The sequence below is a fragment of the Fonsecaea multimorphosa genome (assembly GCF_000836435.1).
Source record: "Fonsecaea multimorphosa CBS 102226 unplaced genomic scaffold supercont1.14, whole genome shotgun sequence".
NCBI classification, from domain to species: Eukaryota; Fungi; Ascomycota; class Eurotiomycetes; order Chaetothyriales; family Herpotrichiellaceae; genus Fonsecaea; species Fonsecaea multimorphosa.
Genome location: NW_015971648.1, coordinates 512,731 through 539,383, shown reverse-complemented (window position 1 = coordinate 539,383; position 26,653 = coordinate 512,731). Strand labels below are relative to the sequence as shown.

General features: G+C 53.0%; 8 protein-coding genes across 8 annotated transcripts; 3 read left to right on the top strand and 5 right to left on the bottom strand.

The window, feature by feature from the left end:
* Positions 1–92: 92 nt before the first annotated feature.
* On the top strand, positions 93–1,994 carry Z520_07232 (uncharacterized protein; the record flags this gene model as incomplete). The annotated part of the gene is made up of 1 exon (XM_016777731.1): positions 93–1,994. The coding sequence occupies one exon, from the start codon at positions 93–95 to the stop codon at positions 1,992–1,994; it is 1,902 nt and encodes a 633-aa protein (XP_016631241.1).
* Positions 1,995–3,322: 1,328 nt separating this feature from the next.
* Positions 3,323–4,633, top strand: Z520_07231 (uncharacterized protein; the record flags this gene model as incomplete). Its single annotated transcript, XM_016777730.1, has 1 exon — positions 3,323–4,633. One exon carries the CDS (start codon positions 3,323–3,325, stop codon positions 4,631–4,633), a length of 1,311 nt encoding a protein of 436 aa, XP_016631240.1.
* A 1,576-nt stretch (positions 4,634–6,209) lies between these two features.
* Z520_07230 (uncharacterized protein) lies at positions 6,210–8,354 on the bottom strand (the record flags this gene model as incomplete). Its single annotated transcript, XM_016777729.1, has 5 exons — positions 6,210–7,208; positions 7,261–7,446; positions 7,512–7,710; positions 7,759–8,184; positions 8,239–8,354. 5 exons carry the CDS (start codon positions 8,352–8,354, stop codon positions 6,210–6,212), a joined length of 1,926 nt encoding a protein of 641 aa, XP_016631239.1.
* A 4,166-nt stretch (positions 8,355–12,520) lies between these two features.
* Z520_07229 (uncharacterized protein) lies at positions 12,521–17,445 on the bottom strand (the record flags this gene model as incomplete). Its single annotated transcript, XM_016777728.1, has 2 exons — positions 12,521–17,328; positions 17,382–17,445. The coding sequence occupies 2 exons, from the start codon at positions 17,443–17,445 to the stop codon at positions 12,521–12,523; spliced, it is 4,872 nt and encodes a 1,623-aa protein (XP_016631238.1).
* A 482-nt stretch (positions 17,446–17,927) lies between these two features.
* Positions 17,928–18,612, top strand: Z520_07228 (uncharacterized protein; the record flags this gene model as incomplete). Its single annotated transcript, XM_016777727.1, has 3 exons — positions 17,928–18,092; positions 18,148–18,459; positions 18,514–18,612. The coding sequence occupies 3 exons, from the start codon at positions 17,928–17,930 to the stop codon at positions 18,610–18,612; spliced, it is 576 nt and encodes a 191-aa protein (XP_016631237.1).
* Positions 18,613–19,176: 564 nt separating this feature from the next.
* Z520_07227 (uncharacterized protein) lies at positions 19,177–20,034 on the bottom strand (the record flags this gene model as incomplete). Its single annotated transcript, XM_016777726.1, has 1 exon — positions 19,177–20,034. One exon carries the CDS (start codon positions 20,032–20,034, stop codon positions 19,177–19,179), a length of 858 nt encoding a protein of 285 aa, XP_016631236.1.
* An 850-nt stretch (positions 20,035–20,884) lies between these two features.
* Positions 20,885–22,567, bottom strand: Z520_07226 (uncharacterized protein; the record flags this gene model as incomplete). The annotated part of the gene is made up of 3 exons (XM_016777725.1): positions 20,885–20,915; positions 20,998–21,655; positions 21,703–22,567. The coding sequence occupies 3 exons, from the start codon at positions 22,565–22,567 to the stop codon at positions 20,885–20,887; spliced, it is 1,554 nt and encodes a 517-aa protein (XP_016631235.1).
* A 543-nt stretch (positions 22,568–23,110) lies between these two features.
* Z520_07225 (uncharacterized protein) lies at positions 23,111–25,543 on the bottom strand (the record flags this gene model as incomplete). The annotated part of the gene is made up of 1 exon (XM_016777724.1): positions 23,111–25,543. One exon carries the CDS (start codon positions 25,541–25,543, stop codon positions 23,111–23,113), a length of 2,433 nt encoding a protein of 810 aa, XP_016631234.1.
* Between the last annotated feature and the right edge of the window lie 1,110 nt (positions 25,544–26,653).

Below are 26,653 nucleotides of genomic sequence, written 5' to 3'. Positions count from 1 at the left end.
TTTCCTTTGGCGCGTTCAAGCCCTTGGCTTTGCTTTTCTGCTTCTTTCCGGTTTCCACTTTCAACCAGTCACTCGCTTCTATCTTGAGCGCAATGCCTCCGCGCCATTTCATCCGCTATCTTGTCACCGCGGCAGTCTTCATCTGCGGCCTCATAATATTCACCTCGACGTCGAGTCCCTCTACCGCTGCCGTTATCGACGCACTATCGTACCCAGAAGCCCTCCGAGAAGTGATCCCCAAACTCACTGTCCCCACCCTCCGCTGGTCGTTCCAGAGCTCTGCGCACAAACCTCCTGAACAAAAGAATAGCACCCATGGAGACAGCTCATGGTACAGCGATTGGAAATGGCTCAATCCTTTTTCCTCCTCTGTAACGCTCGACGAGGATCGAGTCGTGCTGCCTCCTCTGGCGGAACGGCCACCAGTCTACACGTTCTACGATACTTCGATCAAAAGAGATGACGAGACCAAGAGCATCGACAAGGAGTTTCTATTGACGTGGAGGCGTGCTTGGTGGGCTCATGGGTTTCGACCAGTGGTTCTGACGGATGCAGAGGCCATGAGCCATCCGCTCTACCAGACCTTACAGGCAAAGGGCATGCCCATAGTCCTGGAGCAAGAGTTTCGGCAGTGGTTGGCTTGGGCTCATATGGGGACTGGCTTGCTTGCCAGCTGGAACTGCTTGCCTATGGCCCCCGTTGACGATGATCTTTTATCTCACCTGCGAAGAGGGCAGTTTCCTCAACTTACCAAGTTTAAGGACTTAGGTTCAGGCCTGTTTGCAGGGGAAAAGACCCAAATCGAAGATGCCATCAAATCCGCCCTCGACAGTGTCAAATTGAGCTCTTACAAGACCATCACCGACGCCATCGACTCGGAGCGCTTTACAGTCGAACAGCCAACATCCATCGCCCATTACGATCCCAAGACAATAGCTTCCAAATACCCTATTCTAGCAGAATTGATTGCCAAAGATGTAAACAAGGGTCGACGTGCGCTCAACAAACTCATGATTGCTCATCTTCATGTCATATGGCAAAACACTTTCAGTGCCGGCATTGCGGTCCTGCAGCCTCTGGCAGCTCACACCTTCACGCTTGTTCAACCCTCCAAGGATCTAGCCCGTCTGCTTGCGGAATGTCCCAGCACTATGTTGCAATCTTCCTGTCCGCCGAACCGGCCGAAGTGCTCTCCGTGCACTGGCTCGAAGCTGAGAATCACCACTGCCCCTTCCTTCAGGAACACGTCGTCCTTGTTTACGATTGCTGTTGTGCCTCACCCTTATACGATGATCGCACTGACAAACCAATCTGATACCGTATCCGTCGCTCATATCAGGCGGCACACTGATCGAGATCCTTGGATAACTGCAGTCACGCGGGATCTATTGGGAGACGGCCGTGGAGGCCCGAGTCGGGTAGTGGCCTTGAAGGATGCGGTGGCATCAGAATATGGCAGTAGTCGCTCCTTGTGGTTTACTACCGAACATTTCCCTGCGTCTTTCAACCCACCGCCTCCTCCACCAAAGTCGCCCACTAATGATGCCCGTCCAGCAAGGGAGGAAGTTGCGCCATTCCCAGAAGATTGGCTCACGCATCTTGACTGGCACTTTGGCTTTCCCATCCCAAGAACGACAGTGTCTCATGGTGAGTCTCTGCCTCCAGTACCCGGACCTGAGCGTTGGGCCAAATCTCCTGCTGGTCTTCCTGCCGAACGGAAGAAGTCCTCCGATCCCGATCCGCCTTCAGAAGAACAGGCTCAAATTGAGGTCGAACTCTTACGGAAGGCAAGGAGAACCATCAATAGTAAAGATGAGGCCGTGCTCAAAATCCGCAGCGTGGCAGAGGCATGGAATCTAGCCGACACAGAGGCGTGGAAGTTTGTGAAGAGTTTCCGAGCCCGACAGATCGTGGAAAGATTGAAATTTGAGGAGGAAGAGTCAGCGTACGAAACCGAGGGTGTGAGAGGAAATAGCCGATGGTGGGGGTCATGATCCAAGTCCGCTCGAGGTGATGGATGCCGATGATTCTGAGCCTTCCGCAGCTGCGGCCACAACGGATCCAAGGCTTCAGAAATCGATTTAGCCTTCCATCCTTACCCAGCGACCAGAGTTTGCCATTATCGAAACCTTCCAAAGGATGGGAAGCGGAAGACCGAAGCCAAGTGAGCATTCATCTGGTAAGCGATGCAAAGATACAGAAGATGGCCCGTGTCCGCCTGTTGGGGTGTTTCTCTCAGCCCAAGGTCGATCCTATTTCGATACCACAGGCACCCAGGGACTAAAGCAAGTATTGGGAAGCATTGCTCAAGGCAACTTTGGCGAAAACGATGATGCAGAAGGCCTGTACCAAATGGAACACAGAGAGCACGACGGAATGCATTGGCAACGCGTCTGGATTTCTTGTATGAAGTCCAAAGTATGGGCCGAGGACCATGTATCGATATATGGCCATGATTGACACCGGCATGCTTGCATCAGCTTCATCTGGTTAGCGGTCGGCGCGGCGCTAGTTGTCACGACCTCACTCTCGCGTCCAAGTGTCTCCTCGGATCCCATGTGTATGAGAGCCAGCTAACGTGTGGGAATTTGTGTCTTGACGCTGATGAAAGTCGACTTGGTCCCGGATGAACACGACTTGAATGTTATAGAGCCTGCATGTGCAATTTGGAGGAGCTTATGAATTCCAACAGCTGAAGTTGGCGCGCCTCTTCCTGTATCACAGGCATTGGAGGCGTATTTGGTCGAAACATCATGAACGAGCTCTTGTGTGATCTCTCTCATGAAGGACGGTCTAGATCGGGCGGTGGGATCCTGTGTTTCGCGCCCGCTGTGCTTGCATAGGGGACAGAAGCAACACCGGGAATGTCATTGTTTTGTAGGAGAAAGACCCATGACTGGGGCCATTTTCTGTGTGTGTGTAACTCGCATTCCAGACAGATAGGAGGGGCAACTGTACCGAGTATATCTACCTATCTGCCTACCGAGTACCTACCCAGGTACCTAGGTACCTAGGTATGTATCTCGGTATGTAGGGTTGGACTTGTGGCACGATCCGCAGTACGATCACGAAGATCTATCCCCCAGATTCCGGATTACGAGGTGCCCGATCTCCGTCTTGCTTGACGTCAATGTTTACCACCGACTGTGGCACAGCCTCACTAGCCCAGCAACTGCGAGTAACAATGACGTACAGATGCAAGGATGCCAGGATCAAACGTCAAACACACGGGGCACCGAACTTTCTCACAGTCCCACATTCGCGTGGACGATAGAACTCTGCCATCACCAACGTCTACTGCCAGAGTTGCCCATCAGTTCAGATGCCACCCAAGAAGCTGCCACCAAAGACGTCGGCGTCGCAGCAGAAGCCGCAACCACGGACGCCACAGCAAAAGCAACCGTCACAGAAACAGCAACAGCAACAGCAACAGCCACAGAAACAGCAGCCGCCACAGAAACAGCAACGGCCACAGCAACAGCGCCCACCACAGACGGCCCCAAAGCCCCAAGGCAGCAATGCATTCCCCGCTCCCACCAGCAAACCAGCCATCCCCGAGGCTGACGTGAAACAGAGCTCGTCCGTGAGCGCCGGCCTCGCGCTGGAAGCGGCAAAGAAAGCCTATGAACTCCGGCAAGCAGCCTATGGCGCCGCGGACCCCAACGCCCGCGAAGAAATCCTGGCCAAAGCCGTCAACAAGGAGATCGAGGCCGAGTCCTTTGGCAAGGCCGCCAAGTATACTCGGTCGGGCACGTTCCAGGGCCTTGCGGCCGGCGCGGGCCTGGGTGTCCAGCCCGGCGTGACTCTGGGCAAATTGACCGGCGCGCTGGTTGGTGGCTTGGTATCTTCGGTAGGCGCTTTACTGGGAGGTGGTGTCGGCTCTGCGTACGGTGCAATCAGTGGTCCGTTCTGGGATCTGGGCCAGATGGCCAGCCAGGGCGTCAGAAGTATTGTGGGCGATTTCCCCAACTGGGAAGCTACTTCGAGTCAGAAAAAGGCCCTAGAGAAGATGGTGATGCAGGCCCGGCAGACCAATGCCCCAAGCCAAGAAGAACTCGAGGAGATGCGCCGCGATAACGGAGGTGGCGGTCAGGAAGACTACCAGCAATGGGTCAAGGATTTGACAAGCTACATCCCCAGCATGCCATCGATGCCCAAAATGCCTAAGATGCCCAAGATGCCCTCAATGCCTTCGGTACCTGGAATGTCGTCGATTCCGGGACTGGGGGGATCATCCAATAGGGCCAGATCTAGTCCACCAGCTGGAGACAAGTCAAAGACCACGACAGCAGCAAACCAGACCCAGAAACCAAGAACATCTCCAAAAGCCCAGGCACCCTCCAAACCTCAAGCTGCTCCTCCACCTCCCCAAGCACCTAGTCAGACGCCCTCCAAGCCTCAACCTACACCTTCTCGTCCTCCTCCACCTCAAAAAGCTCCAAGTCAGACGCCCAAGACACAATCCCCGCCAAAGACAATCGAAACCACGCCGAGGAGGCCGCAACCGAAGAAGCTGGAGAACAAGCCGACAAGAACCACGTCAACGTCACAGTCAAGTCAGCCCGCCGCCACTCGAAGAAAGCCGCCCAAACTGGAGCCGCGAACCAAGCCCACGACAACAACAAAAGCATGAGTTTAGCAGCCCAGGCAGTGAGGGGGAGTTGGTGTGAGAACAAACTGAATGAATGTGTTTGTTTTCCAGTTAATTCGAATGTTTTTTGACGAAATGGATTGTTTGTTCCGTATCAAGAGCGGTAAATGAGGACATGCCTAGTTAGCCTATGGGTTGTTCTGCATGTTTCAGCATAGCGATGGAACTACCTTGGGATGTTTTGTTCTGCGGCATTATCAATTGTTAATTACCTACTGTAATCTACAATTCAGCTACAGCGACGTCCTTTCAGCGGTCGAGCTTTGCATCCCCATAAACGTTTATTAGGGACGTACCGCAACGGCGTCACCACCTGCAGCGAGTATCCTTGCGGTTTATCATTATTATTCCGAGTACATATGAGATACTCTTACCTCCCTAGGAACACTACATCAAATATCAAACAACACCTGTCCCTGCTGCTGCTGCTGCTGCTGCCGCGAAGAACTGTATACTGAGTGTGCGGAACGTACCCACCGACCCACTACCGCTTTTGTAGATTTCGTGCCAGATGGGGTGCCAGACGTGAGGCGAGTTGGGCGGCCCACGCGAGATGCCATACCTAGGTATGATTGATAAGAGTGGAGAAGTTGATACAGTACATTAGGTAGGTAGGTAGGCAGATAGGTAGGTAGAAAACAGAGACCGCCTGTGGGAGTGGGAGTGGGAGTAGGTGGTCCTCGTGCTTCGGGCTTCGTGCTTCACACCATTCCTCTTCCCACAGGGTAGACCCATTCCCATTCCCATTCACATTCCCTCTTTCACTGCTAGCTACCCTAGGTATCTACAGTAGCTCGAGTCGCCAGCTACCTCAGAACCCCAGTATGTACCTAGCCAGACAGTTGGCCCAAAATACCCCTTCCTGCTCCTCCTCCTCCTCCTCCTCATCCTCCACTCTGGGGTTTATCAAGGTTAGGTATATCCATCCCCCCCATCACCCGACGTCAAAATTGGGAACGGGAACGACAAAAGCCCCCAAAACGATCGACAAGGCACGCGGCTTCGATCCCTTCCCACTACCTACCTAGGTACCTACCTACCTACCTAGAGATCCCTCCCCAGTGCCACCCCGGTGCCGAAACTTAAGGTGCTGAGGTAAGAAATCCCATTTCCATGCAACTGGGTGGCACCCGTGCAGATCTCGCGCTGGGCACTGCAGGTGGGCTGCGGTTGATCCCAGTGATGACGTTCGGTGTGGAGAATCAGGATCGCAAGCGAAATAGGGTGAGGAGAACGAGGTATCGAGTAATTACTGCTCAGGCTCAGAATAGGAGAGAGTCTGCAGGTGGTCGTGATGGAATTAAAGGCTTGATTGCGAAACTGCTTAGACTAAGTATCTACTTGTGTGCCAGGACGTTAAGGGGGTATATGTCCGGCACAAGGATAGACTGAATAGCCTGTTAGCCTCCAATGGAGCTGCAATAGTGTCTCGTGGCGTTTAGCGATCGACTAATTCAATCTTTGGAATATTCGTAACCATGCTCTCAACTCATACTCGTCAAAATCGTCTGGAAAACCCCCTCCATGTGCCCTTTCTGGCGATGATATCAGTGACGGCTCAAGCTTCAGCCGACTTCTCGGTGACCTCCTCGTGATCAGAGCCGACAAAGTTCAACTCATCCGAATCGAACTTGTACAGCTGTGGAGGAGTAAGGCCCTTGCGCCGAAGAACTTGAGTCTTGATCCAATATGGCATGACCTGGTTGAGTTGATAATGCATATGTGTGCGGGTGGGCACCGCAAAGACGTAATCCAATTCTTCGAGGGTTCGTTGTTTGGTCTCTGGAAGCCACAAGAAGATCATGACGAACGCGATGATGTTGAGTGCAGCGTAGAATCCAAATGCACCCTGTGGTCTCATGGCTTGGAGCATACGCGGGAATGTAAGTGACAAGACCGAAGCCCAGAAGTTATTGGTGGCCACGGCCCAGGACATGCCAACTTCACGATGGGACAGCGGGAACACTTCGGCCGAGTAGGTAAACGGTACAGGTCCTTCGCCAGGCGAGTAGAACGCGTCGAACAAGAAAATGAACAGCGCAATGAGACCGAGATGGGCGGAGCTGCTCTCGGGGATCCAGAAGCAAAATCCTGCGGCTAACAGCGTCCAGCACATGTTGGGGAATGTAAAGAGCAACAAGGCTCTTCGGCCAAAAGTATCGATCGTCCAGACCGCGGGCCAGGCAAAGAGGAAATTGACCAGACCAAAGCCCCAGGATGCGAGCAACGAGCCAGTCACGCTCGCTCCTGCATTCGAGAAGACAGTGGATGAGTAGAAGGCTATAATGTTGATCCCACACATCTGCTGCGCAATCATGACGATACCCGAAGCTTGAGTTGCGCGTCGAATACGTGGGATGGTGAACAGTTCAATGAAGCGGGTGACAATGTTGCCGTGAGTGGCAACCGCAGACTCCTCGACAAGAATATCTTCCTGGACAAGTTGTGCATGAATGTAGTAAAGATCTCGAGCAGCTTGTAGAGGACTTCTCCGGAGTCGGAGGAGAGCTCGGTAGGCTTTGGCGTGGCGACCTTTCTTCATCAACCAACGAGGAGACTTATGACAGGTCAGTCGAGAGCCCTCAAAAAGGCTGTGCTTTCGGACTTACCTCGGGGCAGAACCAGATACCAAGGACCAAGGGCACAGCTGGAATAAAGGCAGAGCCCAGTTGAAGGCGCCATGCTATGTCACCAGTGTCCTTGACCGCCAGATTGGCGCAAGTACCCAAAAAGATACCAAACGCGGTCCAAACTTGCCAGGACATGACGAGACCGCCACGGATGTTTGTTGGGGACTGTGCCGGTTGTTAGCCATCAAAAACCGTCTCGGCAAAGACTCAGAGAGTCGAGCGAGACTTACGTTTTCGGCCGAGAAGACAGGGACCGTCACTTCTTTGAGACCCATGCCAATACCCAACAGAATACGAGTTGCGACCAATTGGCCCCAGTGTTGAGTGCAGGCTGAACCGATAGGCGAGAGGAGGGAGAAGATGGCACCAACGAAAATGGTTCCACGACGGCCGAGGACATCGTTCAAGGGATCGGATATCCATCCCGCACTTTAAAAGTTAGCAAGGCCAGCCGCCAAGAAGAAGGACGGGACATACAAAAAGGCGATGGCGATGTAAGGGCAGGAGTTGATGAAACCAATGAGCCACGAGTTGGCTTCGCAGTTGCCTTTGGCTTGACAAACCGGGCCAGAGTCAGGAATACCGAAGGCGATCGGGAAGGTCAAGTTGGCGCCATTGGAACCTGTTTGATCCCAGCCCTGAATGGCTGCAGCGATCGAGTTGAGGATGATGGTGAAATAGAGAGTCTTGGGGTGTCTCCAGCGATGAGTGACTTCCTCACGGAGCAATACACGGTCGGTCTCGTCCAGTTCGGGAATATGCTCGATAGCATGGGGACTCTGAGCAACCAGGGCACCCTTTTTCAAGAGGGGCAGAATGTCGGTCAGCTCGTTCTCGTTGGCGAAGTTCTCGACATCTTGAAGCATCTGCTCGCGCGGAATGCCAACGAGAGGATTGCGGACTCTGCACCAGGTGTTAGCGAGGACGACACCCCTGACAGCTGGGTGGGAAACTCACTCTCCGCTGGTGTTGGACGTCAGTTGAGCTACACTGGCCTTGCGTTTGGACTCATCGGCGAAGAGTACACTAGTTCTCCGATGCTCCTGAGAAATGCCATCTTTGTGGTCCGCCATGGTGGGAGTCAAGATCTTCAGGGATGATGGGTGTACAAGTCAAGATGACACAGGGAGGGGGGACAGAAAGGACAAGCTGAGCAGGAAGGGGAGGGACCAGCTCTTATGAACTTTTGCAGGGCGAGGAAGCTTCACTAGCAGAGTAGGTGAAGAAGAGCGAAGAGCGAAGATCAGCCCCAGGTATGGTTTGGTCTCCTCCTCCTCCTCATCTCGCAACCCTGGTCACTCCCCAGGGGGTGTTAGTACCCTGTGGCACATTGCGTCGGAGCATCAGCATGTGGAGGAATGGATTTGCTGGGGGAGCCAAGTTCAAGGCCCGAGTCTGGAGAGACGCTGATCGCAGCGTGATTCGGAAATAGGAACATTGTTGGGCCGAGAGAAGGGCATGGGAAGCATGGGAGGCATGGGAGGGGAGGCCATCAGTGCCATCACACGACACGACCAGGGGTGGATGCAAGGGAGCAGGGAGGGGCAAGCGGCAACGAGGTGGTTCGTGCAACGTCAATACCGTACAACAGCAAGGCTTGGGGCCAACGAGGAGTTGCAGATGCAGGAAATAGCTTTGACGTGAGAGGAAGCCAATGAATGGGCTGGTGGGATAGGAACCAGGATCCTCCCACAACTGGGGCTGCGCGCGCAGTCAATGCCAGTCACCCTCGTCTTCGCCCTCGCCTTCACCCTCGCCCTCACCCTCACCTCACCTCACTACTGACACCTCACCTCTTTCGCACTTCCTCCACCTTCTAGAGGAAACTAAGTTAGCACCTTGTCCTCGACACCTCCTTGCCCACTCGCCCTCTCGTCGCCCCGAGATGCCTTTGCTGTCGCTACGGTCAGTCCTCTTCGGGCACTTGGCCACCACTTACCAATCATCATTTCGACTTTCTGCAAATAGTCGACACGGCTGAATGACGACTAGTTGCTTCTATCCTTGCAATGCTGCCCCAACGCCCTATCTACGTCCACCGGACCATCTGCCTGCGCTCCCCACCTGCAGTCTCACAGACCTCCTCGCGACCAACAGGCCAAGCCCTGGCTCCTCAAAAGCTTCAGAAGGCTTGGGTGACAACAAGAATCAACACGAAAAACGCCTTGCTCAAGAGGTGGAACGGACTTTTGGCGCGGCGTCGGACTGGGATTCCGCCTCGTGATCGGCCAACCCGTAGACAATCTGGGGGATCCGTCTGATGGGCTGACGGCTCAAACACCGCGGCCAAGGTTAGTGGCACCCAAGTGGCGTCGTTAGCCCTGGGTTTCCAATCCGCCCAGCCAACGATCGGCAGATGACATGCTATTCCAAACTCAAACTCATCATCTCTTGGTGGCTGGCTAAAGAGCAATCGGAGCAAAGGATTGAGCACAGACTAAATCGCCTACGAAGGACCAAACATCGTATTGGGCTTGACACCATCATCCTGCTCTATGACATAGGCCAAGTGGTTGAACTGATGGCAACCCGGGGCTACGACTGCTCGTTTGCAAAGGCCATTCCGCTGAATTCTAGAACGAGGCAACTTTGGCCCAAGTGAAAATCTTTGACAAAAGGCCTTCTATTCAACAAATGCACGACTTTGTGGACCAAGGTGGTACTGGGACACCCCGGTCCCCGATTACCGGCCAAAGAGGGCGGAGACTTGTGTGCCTTGTGCCTTGTGCCTTGACAAAGGGACAATTTGCACCGAGCCACACGAAAAATAGACCCATCAGAGTTGCCACAGGGCTTCGGACTTCTTACGGGGCCACCGTGGTTTAGGCCAGCCAGCTATCATCGCTCTACCTGCGCAAATACGCTCCTGGAAGCAGCAAGAGTGGAGATCGCATCGACCTGAGGAGGTGGTGGCTTGAGCTGGGCGCATCGAGTCAGTTTCGACTAACCCCTTCCCAACCAAGGACACGGACAACGCTAAACCAGAGAGCGTAGTTGGGCTGACTTTTCTCGAACATTTCCCTCTACGAACAGGCCATCTGATCGCGCAAGAAGCCTTGTTGCCGTCTTGGCCAACGCCACAGTGTGGGATCGTGGAGATGCGGGCGCATCTTATTTTCCCCTCTTTCCAACGACGAACACTGGCTGTGACTCAGCACTGGAGACTGGTCTTGCGCACAATCCACCACATTCTGCAGCTTGTCGCGCTCCTATGCCATGTCTAGCAAAGTTATCAACTCTACCAGGTTGCTAGCATCGTCGCTTGGAAACAGAATGGAAAATGCCGCACTGGTGGCCACCACATTCATTGCGACAAACTTTCTGAGTCCTTCTGGCCATGCATATATCCTCTTTGGGCTAATACAATGTTGCTAACAAGCACAATACAAGGAACTTCCCGGTAGAGCGTCGATTGACGGCGGAGATGAAAGCCATTGACTTATCGTGAATCACGAAGTTGAAGGCGTCCCCATTGCATCCCACATCTTGTTCTTCTCCAGCCTCGCCTCACACCCTGTCCTAGCCTTTCCCTCAAACAGCGCATTCCAGCCGAAACCACTCTGCTCAACAATGAAAATGCGACCCCGGTATGCAGCACGCAGATGAAGTGGTCCCAGAACACGGCACAAGATGACGGCATCCCTACATTGTACGGAGTCTTCGGGCTTGCCGGACCAATGAGTATCCTTGCCTCTTTTCAGAAACAACGGTCAACGTGTCCTCCTGACGAATACATGCTTCCAACACGAGACGAGTGAGATCTTCTAGACTGATATAGACAATTCCCAGATCACCATTACCACTCGAAAGGCAAACCGCCGAGGGGAAAGGACTCAGTAACTCAATTCAACGTCCACAGTCTCATTTGTGCCGTCCCACCTCCCTCCCACCGGTTTATGGAACTATTTCGGATGCGAGTACGAGGTACAGATGGTTGACTACACTAACGAGTCCAGAGAACTGCAGGCTCTTAATCAATGTCTCTAGATGTTCCTCAAATCTCAAGAGGCGTGTTCAAAGAAGCGTACCGGAGAGAACCACAGGTAGAGCATTCCCCAGATGTTGACACTGTCGCCGCCACTATTTTAGGAAGAACACTCAAATCTTACTCGATTCACGAGGTGGCTTCCTTCCCACAGCCGGGTACTTACACCATACGCGGAGGCAGGCGCTTCAAGAATTATCCTATTTCGAGCATTTGATCCCTCCAAGTCTCCCCCCAGCGACCGAGCCATGTGGATCGAACCGAACCCCGTCCAATTCTAGATCTGAGCTGAGTTCAGCACCAGGCTGTGGGAACGTACCCGCATCGGCGGTCATGCGCTAGGTACGGTACGGCTCCAATCGAAAAGATCAGGTAGGTAGAACGCTGGTATCACACCACCTTTATTCTTGGGTGATGACTCCCAACAAAATCTGCTTGAAAATCCGAACTCATGACAGCAGGGAAGTGGCCACGGTCTGGCGACATCTCCCTCCCCCTCTCTCTCTGGCACTCTGCGCTTGGTCACTGGGTGTGCTCTGCTCTACCGACACACCGCATTCTCACGTATGCCCAAAGCACAATAACAGCGCTCATTCACCCACCCGCTAAGTCTGCGCCTTTCAACGACGGTGGACTTGGACTGTTCCCGTCACGAGTCCAGAGAAATGTAGCGCCAGAGAGGGTCACGAGAGCTGTGCTTGTCATTACATGTAGGTAAGCAGATACTTTTCAGATACTTGGGTAGACCGCCTGCAAGAACCACTTAAACGGCAACTATGAAGGTCAAGCCCGCAGTCTCTTCCATCTCATATCTAGGTATCTTCATATACTCTGGAACTGAATCCTTCGCAACGCAACGGGTGAATTGAAGGCAAAGCAAAGGTCATCAGTCGTTGAATGTGCGCAAGGTGTTCGAACCATCCCCTTCATTGAAGAACATCACAAGAAAAACGGGAGAAGGGACGCATGTGGGAGTTTAAATCAGTTAATTTTTTGTTACATCGGTGCTTTCTCAAGCCTCAACCCCTTCACATGAGGGCGTTTGCACACAGTACACACGAGAACCGCAGCCATCGCCCGTTCCCGGTCTTGTAGACTCCCACAAACCCAAGAATTTTAATCATCTGGAAGCTGTTCTTACACGTTGATGACAATCAATCAGTCCGTCCCTTGGACCATCTTCGAATGTTTCCGTTCGCCCCTTCCCAAACAACACAAAAGCTGGCAGCACCTCTCACCCAACTTGACGTACAATTATCGCACTCTCCGAACGCGGTGTTCGTCGCGTCCTCTCCTCCCCTTCTTGCCTTTCTTCGAGTCCTTACCCGGTCCGAGCGGAATGTCCTTCATCAGGTACTTTTGCAGTTGGATGAAATACTCATCAATGTGATGGATCCTCTCTTCGTCTTGTTGCGACTCGATGATGGCTGTGTCGGTGGCTCCAAAAGGTCCATTCGATACACCACCAGGTGCAGGTGTGCTTCTGGCATCGCCCGTCTGGGTTCTCGGCGTGGCACTGGCTCTCCCGTCCTCAAAATCACCCTCATCGGCATGCTGCAATTCTCTCGCCGCGACTTTAGCCGCCGCGCGATCCTCTTGGTCTTCAGCTTGCTCCAGCACGCCGATACTAGTTTTGTCATTGCCCAACACACGATCCATCGCCTTGCCGGCCTCGTCCTCCTCGGCATTCTCATCAAGCATATCTCGATAAGTCATCCTATTCATGTAGTCCGTGGTGAAATCGCCCTCCTGAATGACCACATCATCGAGCAACTGCTTTTGGTTGGCTTTTCTGAGAATGTTCGATTCAATGGTATGCTCGGAGACGAAACGGTAAATGTGGACGTCTCGTGTTTGACCGATACGGTGCGCCCGGTCAGTGCATTGCTTGTCCATGGCCGGGTTCCAATCGAGGTCGTAAAAGATAACGGTGTCTGCCCCTGTCAAGTTGATGCCGAGTCCACCGGAACGGGAAGAAAGAATGAAACACAAGATGCGCGTGTCGTTGTTGAATCTCTCGGTGAGGATCTGTCGCTGCTCGATTTTTGTAGCGCCGTCGAGTCGCAAGTATCGATGGCCGTGAATGTTGAGGAATTGTTCAAGGATATCGAGAACTTTGGTCATCTGAGTAAAGATCAATGCTCGGTGGCCCCCCGCTTGGAGTTGGCGAAGTAATTTGTCCAGTCTCTGCAATTTGCCACAGTCGTATTGAAGAAGGCGTTTGTCGGGGAAGGCGATGGAGAGTTTCATGCGCGCAAGGTGGAATGGGTCCTCCTCGTCAGCCCTCACGGTCGATTCCCGGATCGCTTGGGCGCCGGCATCTGTTACAGTTCTGGCATAGAGATCCGTGGCCACCACAGCCGGAGTGAGACACGCAAACTTGTCAACAAAGGATTGCATCTGCTCAGACCTCGACTGCACAGAATGAACAAGATCAATAGACTGCATCGGTTGGCCTTTATCCCAGAAGCGGCTCAAACCCCTGCGCGGCGACAGTCTGGACAGTCTCTCGTAAGTTGTATTTATGGTCAACTGTTCAATCAGTCCACGGCCGTAAATTGGATGTTGATGGTGCTTGTATGCTTCGTAATACATTGTACGGTCCAACTCCTGAAGCCGGGCTCTCCGACCGACATTCTCAAGCGATCCGAGCACACCCAGCCGAGTCTCGCCGCGCCACAAGGTGGCATTATCGGTCCGGACTCTGATGTGGGACGACGATAAGACCCTTCGAGACTGAGCTTCCCTCAAGGTCTTGAATTTGTTGAAGGCATGTCGTTTAGTAGTCTCGATTACCTCAATCATGGACATCCGCTCTTCCGAAATGGGCGCCAACCGTAAAAAGTCGAGGTCTAGATCGTTTGAGGCGTCCAACATTAGTCTCCGACGCACCAAAAGATCCTTAACCTCGAAGTCAGCTGCCGCAGATTTGTGCATTGCAAACGATGTATTGATCGGTCGTGTCTCAAAAAGGTCAGGGTGATTGCAAACTTTGCGCAGCTGCATCAAGGCGTTGATGATCGACAAATAATTGCCCGAAGCCAACGTTTCCTTCGTCTGCGCTCTTGACATGAAGCCATCGTACAATTGTCGCTGACGCTTGGATAAACGACACATCTCAACGTGTTCATATTTTGCTGGCATCTGTTTCTCGACGTCCGCTTTCAATCGACGGAGGAGGAAGGGTCGGATCACTTTGTGAAGCTTCGCAACCTGTTCTCGATCCTCCTCGTCCAGAACCTGGCGACCATGCTCCAGAATCGACTCGACGGGCCTCTTGAACCATTCCGACCACTCTTTCAGACCAGCGAATGCGTCGTCCTCGCCCTCATTTTCCTGACCATAATGAAGAAAGAATAGAAGGGACCACAGTTCGGTCAAGTTGTTCTGAAGAGGTGTTCCAGTCAAAAGAAGTCGGGCTCTAGTGTTGAACGTCATCATGGTCTGCCAACGTTCTGAACGAAAATTTTTGATGTTGTGAGCTTCATCCAGAATCATGTAATGCCACCGTCGTCTCTTGAAGGAGTTGGCATCTTGCAAAACCAACTGGTACGATGTGATGCAGACATTGAAGCTGTCGTCCGCCATCCAGCCCCTCCTCTTCTGCTTCCGTTCTTCAAGGTTGCCGTAGTATGTCAGAACCTTGAATCCAGGCAAGAACTTTTTGAACTCCATTTCCCAGTTCAGCATGACACTCGTCGGTACAACGATAAGATGGGGGCCCCAAACTTCGTAAACCTCAGCAAGGTGAGCTAAGAGCGCAATGCTTTGAATTGTCTTGCCGAGACCCATCTCGTCGGCCAGAATTCCACTTCTTCCATGAGCATACAGATCTGCAAGCCAATCCAGACCTTCGTGTTGATATTCACGGAGAGTACCTCGCAACAAGGAGGGAACGGGCGTCTTGATGACCGGCTTTGTCTCTGACGGTGTAACGGGCGGCGCAGAGTCTACTTGAGCATCGATAGAGGAGACAGACTCGGGCTCGGACACTTTCGTTGCAGTTGTATGAGGAGATGTATGAGTGCTAGGCTCTTGACTTCCGGGGTCTTCAGAAGCAAGTCGGGCAACTTGAGGGTGAATGGGTGGTATTGCGTCCAGTATTTTGACGTCGTCAATCTCTAGAGTTGTTGGCGTTTCTGTTTGTACGTTTGTTTCGCCAATTGCGTCAGCTTTCGGTTCCTCAGTAGCATTTTGCGCGGGTGTGCAAGGCTGTTCAGCCGGTTCTTCAACGACTTCCACAAGGGGAGCGTCGCGGCTCTCGGACTTGTCTTCCTGAATGGCACTCGCATCATCGGCTTCGACCGTCATGCCGGCGATCTGCTTCTTTGAGAACAGCATAGAAAGGAGTCCGCCACCTGTGTCATCCTCTTCGCTTTCTGCATCCTCGTCCCCATCCTCATCCTCGTCACTGGTTCCCTCTGTGTCAAACTCAGAGTCCATTTCAGTTTCAGGATCTGAATCTTCATCGGACTGATCTGGGCCTTCTTCGTCTTCGTCTTGGCCTTCGGCGAAGTCTCCTTCGTCCTCAACCGGTAGCTCTGGCAGATTGCCGTACTTCTTTTTCAATTCTTCAACGGACATCTCAGCGTCAAGGTCCTTGTCGTCTGGTTCTGACTCCGATTCTGTCTCGCTTTCTGACATCTGCTCGCTGTTTTCCGATTCGGATTCGGTGGTCTCGTTGGACGAAACCTCGGTTCCACTGTCCATCACAGAATCGTCTTGTTCATTAAGTCGACTGAGTATTTGATCCGTTCGATCCAGGACGCGCGCCAGGTGTCCTTTCATCTTCGCCTGTTGCTGCTCTTCGTATTCCTTCTGCCGGATGGCATTGACTTCAAGTCTGACCGCAGCCCAAAGCTTGTCGACGTCTTTGACCACTGTTCGATATAGCGCCAGGCTGGCCTCTCGTTTCTCTTGCTCGATTTCTTCAGCAGTCTTCACCTTGTTGCGCTTCCGCTTTTCTTCAACGTATCGTTTTGCCTCGTGCGCCAGTGCCTCGGCCTTTTTCTTATGGTCTTTCTGCTCTGCCCTTAAAAGTGCCCTGAAGTGGCATACATGAGCCAGGAGGTGATCACGATGCGCGTACTGTCTCCTTGGTTCATCTTGCTTCTGTGGCAAAGCATCGACGAGCTTCTTGTCAAGGGCACCGCCTCGCTTTTGAGCGTCTCTCACTCTTCGCCGAGCTAAGGCCTCCTTCATAATTTGATCAGGTGTTAGTGTGTCCTCTCCTGTCCTCGGTTCCGTCTCATCTTTTTCCAGGAATTCGCCGAAGGACGCATACTTCTTTGGTAACGGCACATTGGCGGGACTAGCAACGGAGGGCGGGGGTAATCGAACTCGGAAAGTAACCCTGCGCAGGGTCAACGGAGGAGTCGGGCCTCTGGAGGAGAGTGCGCTAGAGGCGTCAAGGTCGTCGTCACCGCTATCTTGCTCGGTCTTGACTATCCCATTTGTCTGCGGTTTTTTGTCATGTACACCGTTGACCTGCGGCGAAGTAATCCGTGGACGATGACTCGTAACGGTAGGACGCCGAGGCAACTTGGCCTGGTTTTTTGAGGTGGTGTTTGAGTCTCTGAGATGCCTCTGTGAGGATTCAGCCTTGGCGGGGTGCTGTGAATGGGATACATCGCGACTCTTGGGAGGAGGAATGGAACCACGCTTGGTAGTCGACGACGGCGAAATGTGCGATTCGGCTTTGGACTTGCGAGCCGATATATTATAAATAGGTTTCGCATGTTTTTGACGCTCTTCCTTGACCTTATCAAAAGCAGCGCGTGTCTGCCTTTTGTTTGACTGCGGCTGCAGGTCGAGGGGCACTACGTTTGTTCTCCCGGACTTTCGACGACCATCCTGGATGAAGGACGTCGGACCTTCTGCGAGGACTCGTTTCCATGGGGGGGAGATGAGTCGAGGAGACGGTCTGTGGTCAGCGCCTGCAACTTTCTGTCTCTTCGCGGGTGGGCCATCGTTGTTGCCGTGACTGTCATGGGGTTCGACAGAGGATCTTAGAGGGCTTTCTTGATTGCGTCTGGGCGACGGGGATCTCTTATCGAGCAACTCTAAAAGGCATTTAGCTGACTGCTGTGATGTTGGGTTTAGTGAGGGAACATACCATGATGTTGGTGGTTGGAGTCTGATTGAACTTGAAAGTCGCCGGTCGGAGAAGGAATCGGCATCTGGCGCGGTCACTGCTGTTGCGCCTGGCATGGCAAAATCGAGATTCTCAGAAAAACGCCAAATTGACAACGGGAATTCTCCACGGGGAGGGCGCCAAATGGGTCAAATCGCAGGTCAGGTTGTAGAAATGACCGAGACGAGTCACCTCGCGGAGTTTGCGGTAGCCTGCGACAGAGTTGGGCTGTCGGCGGGCGATTGAAGTTTGCAGCAAACCGTGAAAATATCGAGATGGGAAGAAAGTGAGCGCAGGGGGGAACAGGCGAGTTTAGGGCGCAAGCCACTGAAGAATCCCGCCCAGGCAGTGAGAGCTCCTGCCCAGACCAATCATGGCCCGCCATTCTTCATCCTCAAAGCATCCCTCATCCTCTCACTCCACACACACGTCAACTCTTCACAGCCGGCTGTGCAATCAACTTGAATGACTTGACCTGGAATTTGCTTCTCTCATCGTCCGGCTCACTGGAGCCGCATACACACCGAGATGCTCTCGAGACGAGCCCTGATTTTGGCCGCAGCCTCCGCTCGATCCTTTGCCCGCCCCCGACCTCAACCTCAAATTCAAGCTCAATTCCGCCTCCCTCGCGCCCAGTTCTCTGTTGCAAGATGTCTCAAGGCTGCTGGAGAAGAGATAGACGATCCTGAAATGGTACATTGATCTGCAGTTACAGATTCGAGGAGGATGCTAATCTCGAGGTTGCAAGAACAACAACTACATTAACCCACCTCGAATCAAGCGACAACACCGTGACCCTTATGCCGATTGGGACGACAAGCAAGAACGGCGCAACTTTGGCGAACCCGTCCACGAAGACAATGATGTTCTCGGCATCTTCGCCTTGGAGGATTATACATTCATGTCCAGTTCACGAGGCCTCCTGATGTGGGCAGGCTTCATCACTTGCGTGCTGGGGGTGTATTATGGCGTCGCATACACATATCCCGGCAAACCGAGTGCCCCACGGGAACTTGAAGGAGGACTATTTGAGGAGCTTGGAGGCCCAGGAGCTGTTAGGGTGAGCGGACACTCAGCTGTTGCGACTTTATGATTGAGCTAATCAATGTCACAGGCACATATGGCTGGAGATTCGGTCGACGGCGAACAAGTCAGTGGCGATCTCGAACCAGACCCGCAGATATCTCGGGACGTCAAGCTGAACCAAAATTGAATGGTATGAGAGGGCTGGAAATGAAAAGCGTTATCGACAATTCTCACCTGCGATGGACGGCGACAATTGATCAAGGATATTCTTGCCCCATAACATTGCTCGTGTAGACCTCGTACAGCTGGGGGAAAGGAGTGTACATAGTCCCAAATGCGGCTTCTGACAGGTTAAATTTACTTTTGGTCAAGTGAGAGATACCCTTCAGGTGGCAACGTGTAGCAGGTTCGCACCATTCGTCGATCTATCCAAGTCTGCATCCCCGAAGACCAAATCCACCGTGGACATAAATAAGTATCTACACCTAGTAGACAAAAATCCTAGATGGCAACGTATAGAATGTAGTGAGTCCGCTTAACGAAGGACACAGCCGCTCTGATTTCCAAAATGCTTCGATACTAATGTGATAAAAAATCATCGTCTCCAGGATTCAATCGAGGCGCGACGACTTCTCTCGGAAGCACAGCGAAACAATATCGAGATCTCACCCTCAGCGACATCGCTGCCTTCTCAGTGGACATCCTTCGTCCGTCCGAGTCTCGTTCGCCCTCACTCTCTGTGAATGTGTGTCTAGGCAGCCATCCACATGCCCCAGCCCACAATGACAAGCATGGCCCAATAGCCGCTCAACTCCACGACCGTGCGGACACTGCCACTGACCTCGGAGGAATCGCTGGGATCGGTGCCTCCGCTGGCGGTGGTGCCGTTTGCCAGACTGCCGTTGACGTACGTATCCGTAGAGCCATTGGCGAAGGACACGGTCCTGACGGTGCTGGTGTTGACGGGCGCGATGGGCGTCGAGCTACCGTTGGTGACCACCTGGGTCAGGAACGTCGAGTTGTCGCTGGGATCGCAGCCGCAGACCTGGTACTGCTGGCACAGGCAGGTCACGTTGGAGGTGCGGTTGCGCCCGTCGTCGTCGGTCCAGTGGTAGGGGATGCCGTAGGGGTACGCCCAGACATTCCCGTAGAGCCAGAGGCCCGGGAAAAACGCCAGCGCGCCCGCGCCGATGAAGAACGGCGCAACCCCCAAAGTCGGCGAGCGTGCGCCCGCGGTGTACGGCACCACCGCGCCGCCCGTGTATCGGTTGCCTCCGAACGCCTTGGGTGTGCCCGACCCGTCGCGCGTGCGGCCGCCGGCGTTGGACGAAGGGGAGAACGAATATGGTTGTCCATTTGGTCTTGTAGATGAACCGCCTGACGACGACGACCCAGAACCGCTCCGTCCGCCGCTCGATCCGCCAGAGGAGGAGCCACCGCCCCCTCCACCTCCTTTACCGCCGCCGCCACCTTTGCGCTTCTCGAGATGGGTGAACGAGTCCAGAGGGGAAGCGTCGCGAACTGAGAGATCGGTAGAGGGGGATGAAGGCGGGGCGGCGGTGACAAAGGAGGAGAGGTAGAGCAGGATGGTTATTTGGAAAAACTTCATGGTTGCTTGTTGAAGCGACTTTCTTCTGGTGACTGTGATGTCGAGTTTAGAGATATTGGCCTAGGTAAGGACAACCCTTCGGTATCGAGCCGGCGATTACCAGGTAGTTATTTGGTCTGTTGCAACAAACGCGCCGGGCGCAATTCAACAGATACGAGTCGATGCTTTTCGCAGGTATATACCCGGTGAGTACGATGATGACAAAGAAGTAGATGTGAAGGCGACCATGCACAGCCCTGTCCCCAGGTGACACTGACACCCCTTCTATCCAGTACACAAACAGAGAGCGGAGTGTTGAATCATCAACTCCTCCTTTCCCCGGGATCGTCTGGGCGAAGGCGCATCTCGCGCCGAACATGCATTGGTCCGCAGAAACGCCTTGCCACGCGCCAAGGTGCGTATCCGCGCATTCGATACGTCAAGATGACTTGGTGAGGCAGTGCCCGAACCCCTTTACTATAAGCGATCCGGTATGATTTTCCATCCATAAACGTCGGGCCACACGGCGTATATTAATTGGCCGACCTCAATGAATCAGTCTGCCCCGTGTGAGCCTGATATCACTTTGCTTATGCAAAATCCCCTCAAAAGTCTTCGGGATGGAATATAGGGAAAGCTTGATAGCCATTCTAGGGACTATCTGTACGAAGCGCCTGGTCCAACTTGGCATCAATGCTTGGAAAACCTTCGTATCTGCAAGAGGAGAAATTCTGCGCAGTTGCTAAAGGTCTCGGGTTAGGCACCTGAGAATCCATAACGGCGCGTTGATGGGCGAACTGTCGCTAGTCGTTCATTCCACCATCATCCTACTTTTGTAATGGTACAGTGTTTGAGGACGCCTTGCTCTCCTTCAGGTCAAGTCGCGACGAGTTGCTTCGTATCTGGAATTATGTATCGTCAGTAAGAGGGCACGGACAGATCGACAGTCGCAACCGCTCCAAGAACAGCAAACAAATCACATACCTCTTTCCTCTGAAGGCCCACACACCCCAGTTTCCACAGCTAATATCCTGAGGGTCAAGGTCATTCAAGTCCCATCTCAGAGACCGGAATCTGTTCTCCCCGGGTTCCATCAGCAGGTCGACCTCGCCCGCACATTTTTCCATGACCCATTGCCAGTCGCGGGTCATGTCCCATTCTGTATATCCTGTACACAACACAGGGATTTTGGTCTCAAGCAGTCGAGGCAAGGTGCTTTCCCACTCCATTGAAGACGCAGGGTGCCCTAGGCCAGGGTGAAATAACATGAAGCAATCGAAATATGGGTCGTAAGGATAGAAAACGTTTGCCTCATGCAGAGTGTGGAAATAATCCACATAGGTGGTGATTTTCATCTTTGGCGATACCCGATCCTCCACAATGGCGCCGAATGGATTTTGCGCTGTTCTCTCTGGTAGAGGAAACTCGGCATCTCGATTCATCATTGCCTCGGGCCCAATGAAGATGAGATGAATCAGGGAAAGTGGGAAAAGGTAGGACAGCTGCGTCCACACTTCGCGGGGTAGAGATGACTCGGCTCGTGCACCAAGAACGAATATCCGGATGGGAGGACTCGACAGCCTGAGACCTTTGACGTCTTTGCCTTGGCCCGTTTTGGGCGGATGCAGAGTATATCGTAGTGCTGTTGGGGTCAGCGTAGCGCAGGGCTATGGCGAAAATGAGACTCACCTGACAAACTCTTCAGTCCCTCGGCAGTTAATCGCCCACCAGGCCTGATGTTGTATGGGCTCAGCTCATGCAAAACACTCCCAATCGTGAGAGGATACGTCAACAATTTCGTTACTTGTCGCATGCTCCTCTCGTCGTTCACTGCCTCATACTGCCGCGTATAGAGATAGGTATCCCAGTTGGTCATATTCACCAAAGCTTCATCCATCTGCGGCCCAGGATACTCGAACTCTGGGAACCATCTTCCTGATCTAAGATCATGGTCGTCCTCATTGATTTGTCTCAGCGTGTCGCATATTTCTAGATGTGCCTCAAAGTCATCCGCCCAATGTGCCTCCGAGCAGTATGTCGCTATGCCGCAATCCGGGCACTCAAACGAAACGTGAGCTGGAGGTTCCGTGCTCACACCCTCAATTTTCCTTGCTTCCGGATCGTGCGGTGAAATCGGTACGCGTGTCTGTTGATGCACGGGGTGTGGGCACAAGGCATGTTGCTTGATGAACCGTGCTCTTTGCCGGATCTCAGGGATTGGCGACCTGGAGAAGGGATGGAAGAGATTATTGGGTCCTAGGACTACTCGACCATGGGCACGCCACTCGCCGTAATCGGTAGGGGGAATGTTGTGTCGCTCGAAGTTGTCTGGTTCTTCTGCAGGAGCAGTGGCGGTAGACGCAGACCGGATTGACCTTTTGGAGCTTCGGGCTTGTTCCGTTCTCGATTGATCTCGCGGCGTGTGCTTCAACGAGGTGCTGGAGGTAAAGCTTCGACGGCTGGGGATCTGCTGGACGAATCTTGCACTGGGCCGTTGTCGAGCTGCACCTGAAAGTGCTCTCGCACATCTCAAGCAGGTAAACAGGCCTTCCATTGCCTACTAAAGGTGGGCAAGTGTCAAAGCCAACTGGATGAGATGCATCAACTGCGCAATTGAGTGCAGGACGAAAGGCGAGCTGCATCTCGCTGTCACCAGATCCATGCCAAGCGCTCCGCTAAATTCATGAGCTAAGTTCGACCCCTTTAAGGTGGATATGATGCCGCCCTATTGTTCCGTCCCGCGACAGAACCAACTCAAGCATTTCTCTGACGCCGCTTTTACAACGCCCTTTTTGAGTATCATCAGAACAAGGCTCGCTAAGAGGGGACGGGAGATAGACACTCTAACACGTTACCAGATGCTGTAAAGGAACCAAAATCCAGTGTCTGCCCAGTCACGCTTGAAGTGTTAATGGCTCTCAGTATACCGTCCATCATTAGATACTGTCTCCTATGACTTGAATAACGCTCATCAGACTACGGTTAGAAGTTGAAAATGCAAAAGCTCCGCTCAAACGCACACAAGCAATCCAACAATCTCGTATAGTCTGGCCCATTCTGGGAAATCAGCCCAATTCGAAGTACCTCGCAAGAAGGATCAAGAATTTCCCGGCCGCTTCTTCCACACGACTGCAACTTTGACCAAAACCCTGCCACTCTTTAACCTCCCCATTCCCGGAGGTCCGACCTTCTCAAATGCGCCCATCAACCCGGCAAACATCCAATTCTTGTCCATATTCTCATCCAAGACATTATCGCCCGGAAATAGCGCCTGCTTCTCCATCTTATCCGGCAATTTCGCTGTCATGCTGCCTTCTGCAGTCGCATCTGGATCCCATGCTTTGTGGATGAACACCGGGATCACTCTCTTGGCGTCGTCGTTGAAATCCGCGGGATTAGGATCGGACAAGAACTCGAGGCCTTCAATCCGGCCAGCACCCGGACGGTAGTAGACATGGACGCGATTGATGGAGGAAGCGCTGAGGTTGCGGTCTTCAATCGGTTTCCAGCGTGCTTCCGCCGGTTTGGACCCGACATACATGTTCGCGAACATGGTGGAGCGTTCTTCTACACTGGCTTTTTTCACTCCTCTGGACTCCTCGGCCTCGACTGACTTGGTATTGTGGTGGGAAGGTGATTTTCTGTTTGCATACCCGATGCCGATGCCGCTGATGGCGTTATTACTGTCCCTAATACGCTGGCTGTGATACCATCCGGCTGCAAAAGGCTGCACAGCAACTCGCTGAGGGTACTCTTCGTCGTCGAGGTCAAAGTTGCCAATTGCGAAGTGTTCGTAACTCTTGTATGGAGACAGTGGCTCTCCGATCACATCCCACCAGTAGTTCACCGGGTCGTTGGCGATATGCTCCACGCCTTGCAAGTCTTCAATCTCCTTATCGCGCCACTCCCTTCCACTATTATCAAGCTTGGGGACTGGCAATATGCTTTGAATGACACCCGGGCAGATATACTTGGGAAGACTGTACACATGTCGATGCTTTTCGTCGTGTTTGGTGATGGATTTCTCCGGGTCGACGACCAGCGCAGCAGCCTGTTCCTGGATATAGATCATGGAAGAGCGACAGAGGAGTCTCATCATGCTAAGTTTCTGTGGATCGGGGTCCATGTTAGTGAGCTTTGGGCTTGTATCTCTGAGGATGACGTCGAGATCCATGAGCGCCCGAGTCTTCTGATCTGTCCAGGCGTCTGAAGCTGGGTCATTCATGTCCAGAGAGACGATGGTATTGCGTCTCGTACCAGGAGGGGCTTCTCCATTCTGAAGAGCAGCCTTCTGGGTGTTCATTTTGGTTTTGTCATCGTCGCGATTCCGGTAGTCCTGTGGGTCCTTGATCATGGCGTTCAGCTTCTCACACAGGTCTTGAAACGCCATGAAGTCTTCATACAGCGTGCTGGTATAGATGGCGCAATGATCGTAAGTTAACGGCAGAGGTATTCGTGGATTGGCCAGCCGGTGGTCATGGAAGCTTTTCAGAGCCGTGTATGGTGTCAAGACAGCTCGGATTTTCGCAGGCTTCACTGCCACCATCGAAGGGAAAGCATTGGCAATCAGGATCAAGCTGTCCATGCCCCAGGGGAAGTCATGGTTCTTGATCTGGCCGCCACCTCGCCACTGGATCCGAATGGAAGTCGTCGCTTGGGAAAAGAGCCGATTGCGTTCCTGCGAGGCATCCATTTCACCCGAAGCCTGCACCGGCAGACCCATGGGTGTCAATTGCGCTGAAGCATGGACAGCCAGCTGTCTGGAGTTCTTGCGATCTTGAGACTTGATGCCTACCCAGGCATAGATTTCACCTCCTTCGACGAAATCAGATATGAAACAATCGCCATAGATCCGCGTGAATTCGACACTCCTGGCGTGTGCCTCTTTCATCCCGCCTGGTACCTTGTCGTCTCCCAGGGCTTCATTTAGACCTGGAACTTCGTTGAACGACCATTCTTCCTTGCGATCATCAGCCTCGTTGACGACCTTGACATGGACCAGGAAATTGACATCGTTGGTGTTGAGATCATCTCGGGTTGCAAGGCTGCTTCGAGCCTCTGCACCTGGACCTAAGCTGGTGGCTTTGATTGCAGCTGAAGCATTGAATCCCATGGCATTGTTCATTTCAACAATACTCTTGACCTGTTTGGAGGAAAACGTCACTGTCTGGTTGTGCCGCGCGTTAGGGTCCAATTTGAGCAGGTATGGCAGTTTCGGTTGCTGTGGAGCTTCGGCGCTGGTTTTCTTCAAGCTTTCCGTCAGTGCTGCCAGGATATCGTTCATGTCCAGGCCCTGCTTCGCCGCTGGCGGTGGCGCCGCTGCTGGCACTGGCGCTGCGATTGATATCGAATCACTCCTCGCATGCTCCGGCGTAAGGGTGTCGGCGTCGCTGACTGAGGAACCTGTACGTCCCGATTTCTTGATTTTGTTGATTGAGACGGCATTGTCGATTCGAACTTCTTGAATGTAAGAATTGTACCCTTGGCCGCGCTTCATGCGCACGTTGTAAAGAGGCCCACTGTCATCCATTTTGATATCCTCGACGCTGCATCAATGAAGAGGAGACGAGCTCGTGGCGTATCCTGAGATGCGCCGGGATTTTTGAAGCAGCTCCCAAACGTACGGGCACATATGTGGTACCATCGGCTTTCACGTAAAACCGTTGTGCTCGTGAGCGATCTTCAACGGCTATACCGAAGCTGGGGTTGGGATTCGGTCAATGGCATCCCCCGCTCACACCATTTGACGAAGGTCGTGCAGCTGGAATCGCCTAAATAGTCGACGGTTGACCGTGTTAGGCTACGCTAATGCATCGAGGAGTTTAGGGACGAAAGCGAGCGTAGGGAACGTGCATGTGAGCAGCAAAGATAGACGTGCCCTTCAGTTTGACTTACCGCACCAGAGCCTATCATTTTGGTCAATCGAGCGTGCCCTGCATAGTGTTCTTCAGCTTCAACGAAAGCTGAAAGACCCCCATTGTTTGTTTTTGTTCGACTTGATGGTGTGCTGTCAGTTCCGACGAATGTTGATTCGTGGGCACTTGCACACCGTTACGGGGACTGTTGTCAAAAGGATAAGTAGGCCTTCTGGGGGCCTGGTCCCCTAGCGGGTGGGCATTAGGCGATGGGAGATGCAGATGATCCACTGCTTTGGCTTGCGCGGGCCGAGTTGAAGCCCATGGATGGCACCAGCATCATGTCAAATGAGACCTTGATGCCAGCTCCTGACATGCGGTCGTTGTAAAGTCCTCCCCTTGGAACATGATTGTCTCGGTCACTTGGCGCCGAGCTGATGGATGGAATACAGTACGAGTAAGTCTGGTCTTGTTTGGCTTTTTGATTCCCTAAAAGATACCCGTTTTTGTGGAGGCTGGTGCCGGGACTCGACGGGCGCTAAGGAGGGTTCTGGAGCCATCGCCCGTTATCTGCCTTCGGGGAATTGAGGCTATCGACAGATTACTCTGTAACTTATACCAAGTATATATTTGAGACAAGTTCGTCGAGTATAGAAACTTGAGATCCTAGTCACCACTAGAGTAGTATCAGTATCATCCCGTGGCGACTACTTCCCCCTTGCTCTCCACAGCTGAGGTTAGAACTATTCAGTTGCTTTGTGAAACAGTCCCTCTCGCATAACAGT